This window comes from Morone saxatilis, unplaced genomic scaffold (genome assembly GCF_004916995.1).
Source record: "Morone saxatilis isolate NCDOM2014 unplaced genomic scaffold, NCSU_SB_2.0 Contig9, whole genome shotgun sequence".
Taxonomy (NCBI): Eukaryota; Metazoa; Chordata; class Actinopteri; family Moronidae; genus Morone; species Morone saxatilis.
The window spans coordinates 3451154-3463134 of record NW_023340268.1 but is presented as its reverse complement, the minus strand read 5'-3'; the positions used below and the strand labels follow the sequence as shown (position 1 = coordinate 3463134).

Below are 11981 nucleotides of genomic sequence, written 5' to 3'. Positions count from 1 at the left end.
GAGGAGGACTGAATACAAACATTGGTGTTTGTGTGTGTGTGTGTGTGTGTGTGTGTGTGTGCTTGCACATGTAAGAACCCTGTGGTGTGTGTGCTTCGCTGTAAACCGAGTTTCCTTTCCCCTCATCACACAGCCTTACCAACTCTTGCAATTAACAACAGCAAATATGAATCGCGGAATCTTAATAATGTAATGTTGCCAGGTTACTGAGCTTCAAAGCGATGCCACTTCCTCTCCGTCAGTGCTAACGAGCAGCTCGGCGCTCTGACGGTTGCTGCGGTCCAGAGGAGGCCCTTTGACAACATAATAAAGTGGAATGTTTCTTTATTGGACTGCAGTCTGGGCAAGAGTGGGGAAGGCTGTTTTTTTTTTTGTTTTTTTTTTAAGAGTTATTGTAAGAGTCGATAAATAACTGAAATACTTTCAAACATCTCGGGTGATTAATTGAAGCTGCCCGGGGAGCCAGATGATCAGACTTTGGAATTCCTGGGACCAAATTCAGCTGTATGTAATTCAAACCCAACCAACCGTGGAAGAAGAGCACTCTGAAAGGATTTCGAAGATGGTAATTTCACTTTCTGTAGTACAAGGCTTGATGTTTCATCCTTACTTAAAGAGGAAAAGATGTTCAAATCACTTTCCACGGCTGTAAACAGAAGAGACTGGCAGCTTCACATATAACAATACTTTTGCGATGGGGACATTGTATGTTCATGGCACAAAATGTTGCATATAATATTTCATACTGAATCCACTGGAAATGCTGTTGTCTTGCGATTTTTTTGGTGGAAATTTAGATTTGCAAGCGTCACACAGGCAGAATGCTTTGTGTTAATTAGCTGAAGGGAGTGTTCCAGTTCACCTACATTGCAACACCTCTCAACCATGTAATTAACATATTGTAAAAGCCCGCCTCATCATATGAGATACACATATGATTTCAATGGCTATCTGGCCTGTAAGATAGATGAACTACTGTGTGTGTATCTTAAACTGCTTTGAAATGTTGATATTTTGTACTTAAAATTAGCTTTTCTTTAGCAGATATTTGAAATATAATGATTTTAAAAAAAGAAAAGGAAGAAAAGTTTGTTACCCTTTGTAACATTCCTATTCCTTTGTAGTCACAAGTGGCAAAACATGTAACCTTTAACATCCCTAAATGTGCCTTATGAAGAAAATAAACTGAAATGCAAAACGCCACTTTATGTAGGTTAAAACTTAAAAACTTTAAAGTTTCATATTGGATTTCTAGTGTGCTCGGCTTTGCTTTCCATGCAAATTTAGGTGACCTGGAACTTGCCCATACGCCCGTGATGTGATGATATGGCTGCCATGGCTACACATACATGGCGGGAGACACAAAGCTCTCGCCGCGAGCGATGTTGGCAGCCGGTGGCTCACGATTGGATGAATCCAAATCGTTGCCGTGGTGACCGTCAGCGGCGTGGTCTTTGAGTTCGTTGATGTTGTCGTATTTGGCCGAGTCGTCCAGCACTGGGGGGGCTCCACCGTTCAGGGCTCCAGTGGTCTCATCATCCAGGTTCTGCAAGATTCAACGGATGTCAGACATGTTTATGCGGAATACGAAATATGAAACTACATGAAGACTTACATGACTATGAAAACTCTGGGATATCAAGGACTAAAGACATTTAAGTAAAATGTACACAATACAATTTTAGACAGTTATAGTAATTATATACAGCAAACTATTAATGTCATTTGATTGATTGGTACAAAGTGCAAACACCATGACGTCCCTACAACACAGTGTTCAGCTATCCAAACATATCTGAAGCCCACTGTGCCTGAACGTGGCTCATGAGCAAAAACACGTTTTTTTGTTTGTGTGTGTTAGTTACCGTGACAGGCTCTCCCCCTGTGGGCTCGTAGTAAACCTCTCCCGGGCTGAGAGGTGCTGTCTCTGTGGCCGTGGGAGGCTCTGATGGCTTGTTCAGCTACATGCACAGAAACCACATCAACACAGGGAAGAGAACAAAACAGAAAACAAGGCAATATAATACAGCTAAGAAGAGAAAAGCCTGAAACAATGCATAAAAACAAGTTATGTTAATGATAACAGAGCTGTAGACTTGAGTCATACAGAGAAACTATGAAGATTTTTAAAGGAAAAATAACGCTTTTGCTTATAAATATGCAGCTGAATTCATAAACAATATGAGACATTTCCAGCACACCATCAACACTACAGCGTTATAAATGTCCAAAACAGTCCATCACAATTTACAGCTCGAGTTTCCTCCAAATAAAGAGGTAGCTAACCTTCATAGCTAACTTGTTGCTCATTTTTCGTATCTTTAGCAATGTTTCTTGCTTTGGTGAGTAACTTGTTATTATAACAGATATGAAAATACAACCCAATTTGTAATAATAATGATTTTTATAACCATTACCTTCAGCAACTTTAAGAGGATAACAGAGCTGTACTTTAGACTTGGACAGGGGTGGCTAAAGTTCAAACATTCTTTACTCAAGTACAGCCACTTAAATGTACTCAAAGTATAAAAGTAAAAATGCTTTCTTTGTTTCTGTGAGGACATTTCAGGCTGCTTCTGTGCAAAGCTAACTGAAACTTAAAACAGGGCTGAGTCCCCCTCTCGTTTTGTCTTGTAATGTCTACTGTGCTTGATATTGGTCTTGAAGATTAAGTGCAATAACGCGAAGGAAAAGAAATCGATAATTCCCCTCAAGTGCATTACAACTAAGTTAATGAGTCTGTTTTGAAAATGTAAGGACTACAAACTGCATATATTTGTGTAAAGATGTAGGGGGTAGAAGTAAAAGGTTGTACAGTAACAACAGTATTTGGACTTGGCTACTTCCCACCCATGGACTTTAAAACTCGACTTATTTGAGAATTGACTGTCTATAGATATGATTTGACTTAGGCTTTAGACTTAAGGGCAAAAACATTCAAGTGTTCATTTAACAATCCTGTCTCTTTGAAATAAACTGATTTGCAGTTGAAAGTCCACAATGAATACAACACTAGATAAATAGAGAAATCTACATAATTAGTAAATATAAAACATAATATACGGGGGAGACAGGGGTTATTGCAAGGACTTGTTATCTCCTAGTATATATAAAAACTTTGATGAAAACTTGCCCTCAAAGACTAGAGGTTTGGCTTTATTTTCATCACGGTCCCCAGATGGTGCTTTCTAGGCACCGTCTAATAAACTTTCACTGCTGAACCCTGTGAACCCCATTTCACTGGGCATTTACACATCTTTTATACGTCTAATCAACATAAAATTGCAGAGCTTTGGTCTCATTACATAATGTGGTACAAGCACAACAAAATGTGATAGAATGATGGAATAAAATCAGTGGAGAGGGAAGGAGGAGGAGGAGGAGGAGGAGGAGGAGGAGGAGAGAGGCGCTCTAATGGAGCTCTTTACAAACCAAGCTAATTATTTCGACACATAAGCCAACTCAGATCTCCAATCAATAGCCATTAGCCCCATTATGACTACCCAAATGGACTGTGTGTGTGTATTTGCCTGTGTGTAGAATATAATCGCAGTGACAATAAAGATTGATTTGAAGCCATGTGGACCACTCACCATCTCTGTTGAGCTGCCTGCCTTCACAGGGGGAGGGGGTTTGTGCTTGGGGGGGGCCCTGATTGGAGAAAAGACAGAGATAATGTGGTATTGATTGCTGCTTCGTTAAGACGTCAGAGTTGTCCAACTGAGAGAGCAGACATAGAAAGTCTTGAAATGTTGAGCTCTAAAGACATCCCATTGTGTCGTAACTAAATCCAGATTCTATCAATAAATCTCTTCATTCAAAATTCAGCAATTCCCTTTGAAAAAAGAGAAACATTTTCAATTAAAGTGGTGAGTTTTGAGTGGTTTAAAGGTTTTTGCACTGGAAGTCGTGTTTTGTATTTGTACTGGCGGAGAAATCTCTATTAAGCATAAAGAATGAAAACACTTTTCCATCCCCTCAGTAACAATCATTGAAACGGTTCTAGTTGAACTGCAGACCTTGTACAATACGTGGCATATTACACTTCACATCAGCTCTGGGATCTGTAAAAGCCTCGTTAATACTTTTCTCACTGTGGAGAGAAAAGCATCATAAGAAGCTGACAGATACAGTTGCACACAATACACCACATATTGCAGGTTCAACACTATATTATTATTTGGAAAACTGCCTATTTAACACATCCAGCAGACACGACACACCTATATAAATTTATGTCTACCTGATAAATGTAAGTTACAACTCCTAATCAAAATGTGTGGTTCTTTTCTCTCCCTCTTTTTAAAGGTGTGATAAAGGCAACATACAGGTGTTGTTTTTTTTATCTTGTAGCTTGTATGCTGGAAACAGCTTCCTGCAGAGGGGTGTAAGAGCATTTCAGACAAAACCATACAGTCTCCTACATGTGAGGTTGTAAAGGTCCAATAAGCTAAAAGAGGCTAAAAGCTCTGTAGAGCTGCAGAGTTCCAAGAAAATTCTCTGTGACACTTTTGAAGTTGATGAATAAGTCCGGAAATTTGTCCCATTAAATCCATTTTAAACAAATAAGCAGGTGTTTAATAATAATAGTTTCCTTACTGAGGTTTACATTTTAAAGGTCCAGTGGGTAACATTTAGGAGGATCTATTGGCAGAAATAGAATATTCATAGATATGTTTTCATTGGTGTATAAACACCTGAAAATAAGAATCGTTTTGTTTTATTTACTTTAGAATGAGACATTTGTATCTACATATGTTGTGGTCGCCTTCAGTCGGGTCAGCCATGTTGAACCATTAAGTTTCTACAGAACCCCAGAATGGACAATGCAAACACCGGCTCTAGATAGGGCTGTTTGCATTTTTCGTGCATTTTGCAGCCACTGTAGTTTCTCCCTCATACTTGGAAAGGAGGGTGAAGCGAGTGAGTTGCAATCTGCAGCTACACCGCTAGATGCCACTAAATCCTACACAATGGACCTTTAAAATTAGCATTTAGCATCTGTTAATTAAAGTTTAATGTACACCTCAAATTTTAGTGCCTGTGTTAGTGTCTCATGGGTTTGAATTGTAAATCTCAGAGTGACGGATTCTAACATTACAATGACTTTCTCCTCTGTCTTATTTCTCTCTAGAGCCGGTCCACCCTATACGCACACTATGTACGCTGTGTAGGGCCCCGAACTACCACTCACATCAAAGCCGGTGTCAGTGTTTACAACTTTGATGAGAGGATGAACGGGCTATCTGTCAGAAAAAGAGGGGAAAAAACACCATGAGAGTGAACTGCGGGAACAGGAATCAGATGTACTAGTGTTTCTTCAACTTTGATGTCAGTGAATAACATTTGCGTGAAGCTGATGTGCAGCTTGCAGTGAATCTCTCTCCACTCTGTCTCTCACTAACAGCTGGACAGTGCAGCTCTCTGTCTGTCTGTGTCTTCCAGCTGTTCTGTGACTTCATTCCTGACAAAAGTGAGCGCATGATACAACTATTTATTATGTCTAATAAACGCCAACAGGCAGCGTAAAAAATAACTGCACTGTGCTGCGTTCACTTGTGTGTCAACGAAATGCAACTTGTGCTTTCCAGCAGCGATATATGGGTGTGATGGCTCTCCAGTTTTACATTTTTATTATTTTCTACATTCATATTTTATATTCACTTAATATTCTATAGAAAATATTCTATTCAGTGAATGTTTGTTTATACCTCATTCTGTTCTGCATAGATCTACTAATTCTTAGACTGACAGATGAAGCAAACAGAATTTTTTAGGATGAAGAAAAAGAGAAGTGAAGAGAGATAAAACACAGGTCAGGGGTCATTTTATGACATATTATGAGACTTACTTACGAATCATTCATTGGCCATTTATATAGTACATACTGTATATGCTTTGACCCTAAAACCTGAATCATCATCTCTTGTAATTGTCATGAGGTCCATGTCATGAGGTCCATGTTAATTCGCTGTTGCATCACAATATGTGCTGCACATTAGAGCAGCAGCAACATACAATAATTGTAAATCTAATCAACCTCTCTGACACTATAGGCAGGAAACACTATTTGTTCATTTATACGCTTGTTGTTCCACAAGAAATCTCTGTTACCAAAATCCCCTCTTCAACTGGAATCAAAGGGAAGGTTTAATAAATTCATATGTAGCTGGAGGGTTGAATGTGGGGGGAGCACCGAGCATTTTGGGAGTAAAATCTTCGGGCGGCTTCACGCTATAAACTTCAGGTCAGGATTTGTGACCGAGGTACCTCTGCTGGATCCCCTTGTGACATGTAATAAGTTTTAATGAGCCTTAGTGCCAGAGGGGGAGATTAATTTTGCTCAGCAGGTTAAATAAACAATGAAGTAGATGGTAATGAAGACTTACTCTCCGTCTTCCTGGCGCTTGCGGATAAATAAGATGATGCCAATGATGACACCGATGAAGACGAGGGCGCCAAGGATGCCGCCGATAACAGCACCTGTCGATGGGCCTGGAGTGATTTGTCTCTTCTCTTCTTTAACGGGTGAAAGACACACAGAAGAGAAACAGAGAGAAGAGACAGAATTTTATTACCAATTCATTTAAATTTCATGTGACTGCTGCTGGCACTTTAATGTTGCTCACTTGCAATATTTGTATTTTTTATGTGTTTTGTTTCTGAAATCTGTGTGAGAGGAAATAGTGTGTGGCTGCGTTAGTCAGCAGTATTTCATTATTAACTGTAGCTTAGCACAACATGTAAAACACACACACACACACAAACAAGACAGTTTGGTTTTAATGGGATATGGAATATTAATAATTTAAAGGGATATGTGCTAAATAAATCCTCACAAGAAATCCCCAGAGGAGTATAATGTAGAAGCAGGTAGTCAAAAGTCAAGTTTCTGTTCAATGTCAGCAGTGAATGTGTTGTTATTGTGTAACATTGAGGCACAGTCACATACACATAAAGAATTTAGTATGAGTTCTTGTAAAATGAAAGCAGCTCTCGGCTGTACACCAACACTCATGAATGCCATAAATCTTTGTGATGCAGCTTCACATCAGCTGAGTCTCACGCTGACCTCGACATCTCCTTTCAATTAAGAGCCTGTTTATGATTTCCGGAGGGCGCTGAGGCATCTAAATTGACTGTAAAAGCCTCTCATTACAATAGTGCTTTTATTTAAAGGAATAGAGGAAAAAAGAGAAACAACCGACTGACAGCAGCTGCACACAGCACACAACAACCACCACGGATGGTTCTGCACAATCATTGACTATAACAGGGATTTTGGAGGAAACAACAAAGTGAAATGATTTTCACAGATTGTTTTGTCCTTTTTTGTTTATGGAATGTATTCAATCACTGAAGTAAAAGCACTCCACACACCTTTTGATACAGAATATTAAAGGATAAAGGATAATTACCTCTATGATTTTCCACCAATTTAGCTTTACTAGCTGATTTGTATGAGTATTTACCAAAAAATGAAACCAATTTGCTGCCGCTGCAATAAAAAAACTGTACTGTTGTCGCTGTACATACAGTAAATTGAGTCTCCCTTTGAATTACAGCTCTGGAAACTCATCAAGATGCAAAAAAAACCACATTTGCATTAATCAGGAACACTTTCTTTTTCTTCACTGTTACAAAGAAAGTTTTTTCATCTGCCAAAAGTGATATCATCCTTATCATTTACTGCCTTTATTCTCAGGCCAAAGAACCATTAGCCTGGAGGGGCCGGAAGAAGAAACATCTGCATACAAAAAATGACGGAAAAACAAAGCCACTAAAGCTCATGATTGCCCCAAATCAATCTGTCACAGAAACAGTGAGGACTGTGGATTGTAAGTGAGACATTAATTGGCTTTTCAGTGTTTCAAGTGTAATTTTTTTGATTCTTTGAGCTTTGAAAATGAAATTCAAATGCCGATATATAAATACTTAAAACTACGTGCATAGCCAGGTACTACAGAGAAAATAAGTAGGATAATTGCTGTTTAAAGTGTCACATTGTGTCTCAGATCACATTAAGACAGGCTGCATTTACTTCTTCTTGCCAGCAGGTGGCGTTCTTTCCCAAGCTTACACTGTCTACAAGGAGAGAGAATCATAGATAGATAGATAGATAGATAGAGTAGATAGATTAGATAGATAGATAGATAGATAGATAGATAGAATAAGATTTAGATAGATAGATAGATAGATGAAGTGAACATACAGAATTGCTCAGGGATGCTCAGTAAGGCCGGCTTTGCATATTCATGTGTGGGTCCACTGGGATAGGACTGACAACTGTGCGTGTGTGTTTGGAGAAAATGTGTCGTTAGTTACCACCTGCCACAGCACGACAGAAGAGGACAAAGCCGATTATGCATGATCACCGCCACAGAGAGAATGAGGAATACAAAAGAAAAAGAGGAAATAAAGGAGAAAGATAAGAGATGGAGGTCGAGAGAAGGATGAGGTAGGGAAGAAAGGGGCGGGGGAGGATGGGGTTGATGATGCTGTATAGGTGGGGAGAGAAATTAGTCGGAATACACAATGATGGCATGGAGAGACAGATGCAGGGAGGATATAGAATGAGAATGACACCTCCTTATCACACAGCTGACACGGAAGACACCACAACAAAACACACACACACACACACACAACACACACACCACAACACACACACCACACACACAATTCAAACGGAATCAAGACTTCTCTCTCCTTGTGTGTGAACATGTGTGTGTGGGAGTGTGTCAAAAGCTCATTTGATGTGTGCTGTGGTGTTATCAGAGTTTACTCTGGCGATGTTTGCCATTGATATTCGTGGTCGATAACCAACTGCCTTTTCAATAAACAATGAGTCGCGGTGCTGCATGAGAAATGCCACACAGGCGACATGAGAGGGGTGGGAGGCGGGATTTGCTGCAGGCAACAGAAACCTGATTGGTTAAAGAATGAGGGTGAAAAGTAGGAAGGAGAAGATGGAGATGGATTAGAGAGTTTCTCTGAAGGCAGATGCAAAACTGGTGTTAATAATCTCTCAGAGACAACTCTCACACCTTTCCTCCTCAGTACATCACTGAACAGGCAGAGAGCAGCAGCTACTATCCACATCAAACACACCTGTTCTTCACACCGCAGGCCAACCAGAGGTGTTAAACTGCACATTGCAACAATAAGTGCGCTTACATTCACCTGTGTCTGTGAACTGAGGCAGAAAATAACCCTGAATGGTAATGCCAGAAATTTGAATAAATGGCTAAATACAGCTGTTAGTAAGTTGGGTTATATAGATGTGATATTTTTTCTAATAAGTAATTTGCAGCAGCAGTTTCTACTTTTTTGACAGTCCTTTCATGGCTCCCCTCCACCAGGAAGCCCCCGAAAGTAAATCATTTAAAGGGCAGCAAATGCTGGATAATATGTGTGGACACAGGACACAAAACTATTAAGTGAGCACCAAATAAACCCAAGCTGTTATTCCTCTTCAAGTCAAGATTACGCAGTGTACAGGGTCAAAATATGAGAGCAGAAAAAATTCACAGAGCAGGAGCCTGATTTTGTGGGTGCTCGGTTTGCAATCTGCTTTTAGGATTTTGTTTGGTTGTTTTGTAAGATTTAAAGTGCTTGAGGCGGTGAGAGGCTCTCACCAGCAGGTTTCAAAAGCATACGGCCTTATTTGAGCCTTAGGTAAATGAAAAAGATGATGGAACACACTGGGAAGTAGCCCTCTCGAGGATGAGGGGATGATGCTTCACTTCCAATCCAATAGAGTTCACTCTGGTCTTGGTCAGAGTTTGCATGCAAGAGATACAAAATCTGCCAAAATGTATGCAACCAACGGGAGCCATGTTGCTCTCTCAAACACAGCTACACCACTCTTCTTGCTTACTCAAGATACTGATGACAGCCATGATTCTGTTATCGCTCCCTCATAGGAACCTACTCTGCACGTACAAATCTGTGAAATAAACACTGTCAAATCTGACTAATTACTGCTCAAACCTGTTGTATTCCCTCGGTGGATCTGACATTAATTAAGTTCCACGCACAACTGCAACATCAGGTGGGAAGCATCAACGAAATGTTAACCTAATGTCAAAGAAGCGGCACAGTAAGGAAGTGTGATGTGTGGAGGTTGGGGCGGTGGATGGCTGTGGATGGCACACATCTTTTAACCTTTATTAACCATAACCACAATCTTTACCAAACCATAACCACACCGTAGTTATCCATGTGCAGATAGTGCTGGCTTTAAATAAAACACAAAACTATTCATTTTCCAGGTGTCCAGGCTATTAAAGTTTGTTACACTTTTAGATGGAAGCTTTCAGTTCAGACTGGAAGTTCAGAATGACAAACACAAAACAAGCAAATATTGTTTTCATCCATATATCCATGAGCTGCACGAGGGACCACATGATTCTCCATCTGTCTACAGAAAGTGTTCAAACCTCCCATATGGAGGTTGCATTAGCGGTGAGTCAACCCATCCACTCACACTTCCAGTCTGTTCCGAGTTCACCTCATCCACATCTTTTGTTGCGCACACAAAAACCTTAGAGAACTGTATCTTTCACTTTCATTCACCTTCATCCATTAGAGTCCATCTTTATGTAACAAGCAGCTCGATTTCCTTGTCAGCGAGTCAGTGCTGCTTCCTGCTGGAGTTGTGGAATATTTATATGAATTATCAAACATTTATACTGTTAAATCAATAGCCCGGGCTTCATACTGTAGAATTGCTTTTTAGATGTAAAAATGAGTGGGTGGGAATTCGCTGGCATACACAGGCACACTACAGCAGACCTTTACTCCTACTTAGCTCTATCTGTTTCTGTCCATTTCTCACTCCATCGCCTGGTAGCAAAACACCCCAAATCTGCAGATATAATGCTATTATCTAAGTGACACTCAAGTGGTGAGAAATTGCTACTGAATCACATGCAATTTAAGTGAAATTGAAACAACAATCCCTGTCTAAAGCGCTCCATTGCTCTCTCTTATCAAACGCTCCAGTGTGTGGGATGTATTACTGTATTAGCCATCAGAGAAACACATTGTGCCCAAGGCCTGCACTTAACTATCTCTCCGTGATACACAACATGGATGAAAAAAACACACATTTCGTAAAAAGAAAAACAACAACAACAAGAAAAAACACTCTCAGATACACAGATTCCTGCACTACAGCAACACGAAGTACTCTACTAAAAGGCTGCTTGTACGGTTCAGGTCTTAAGCTTATTGTTCTTATTCCCATGGCAGCCATTACTGTTTTATATCACATGTCACATGTTAAAACATAAACCTTGAAGAATCAGCAGAGCACATTACACATGAGTCTGCACAATGTGTGACAATAATGTGACTTGGTGACCAGGACGGACTTGTGTGAATGTCTGTATAGGGGTATCACCTACTGAGGGGGCACCACATATTATAACTTCTGGCGTTTATCTGTGATCAGACAGTTGAGGGTCTCTCATGGAAGGTGAAAATCAAACATTCAATATTAACAACATGGTGTATTGATAGATTGTTAGATTTTGTTTGGGGCACATCAACAATCGTCTTGGTGCTGCTTGTGTGCATGAGTGCAATTATCACCTTGTTCAGTTCAGAGAATTCACACAATGAACACTTGTGGTTTATCACTAAAAAACGGTTCTGTGTTTTAATGTGATTAAGAGAGAATACTAAAAAGAAACTATTTCTGTTTGGGAAATCTCTTTTAGAAAAAGCAGATTCATGATGCATTTACTTCACATCATGAAACACCGCTCGCCTCTATATGATACATTATCCGACTGTAACAATAATAAGTAGTGGTATCGATATCAGTCATCCTCACATGGCATTACTTGGTACTGGATAGTGTTGCGATACCAGACAATGGCTACACCTACCAATTGTCTTGAGATTTCAAGTAGTTGCTTAAAAAGTGAACAGCCACTAACAAATGTACGCCTCTTATTTAAAGGACACGTCTT

The 11981-nt window shown here is 39.9% G+C and overlaps 1 protein-coding gene across 2 annotated transcripts in view; it reads right to left on the bottom strand.

The window, feature by feature from the left end:
- Positions 1-553: 553 nt before the first annotated feature.
- Positions 554-11981, bottom strand: part of pvrl2l (PVR cell adhesion molecule related 2 like) — a 260306-nt gene continuing 248878 nt past the window's right edge. Inside the window, exons 7-10 of one of the 2 annotated variants that reach the window (XM_035681128.1) lie at positions 6390-6519; positions 3594-3651; positions 1866-1961; positions 554-1546 (exon numbers count right to left, since the gene is read on the bottom strand). In XM_035681128.1, the coding sequence (XP_035537021.1) occupies positions 1340-1546; positions 1866-1961; positions 3594-3651; positions 6390-6519 (491 nt within the window). In that variant the 3' untranslated portion in view covers positions 554-1339. The remainder of the gene's footprint in view (positions 1547-1865; positions 1962-3593; positions 3652-6389; positions 6520-11981) is intronic. The other variant, XM_035681129.1, reaches the window with a different exon arrangement.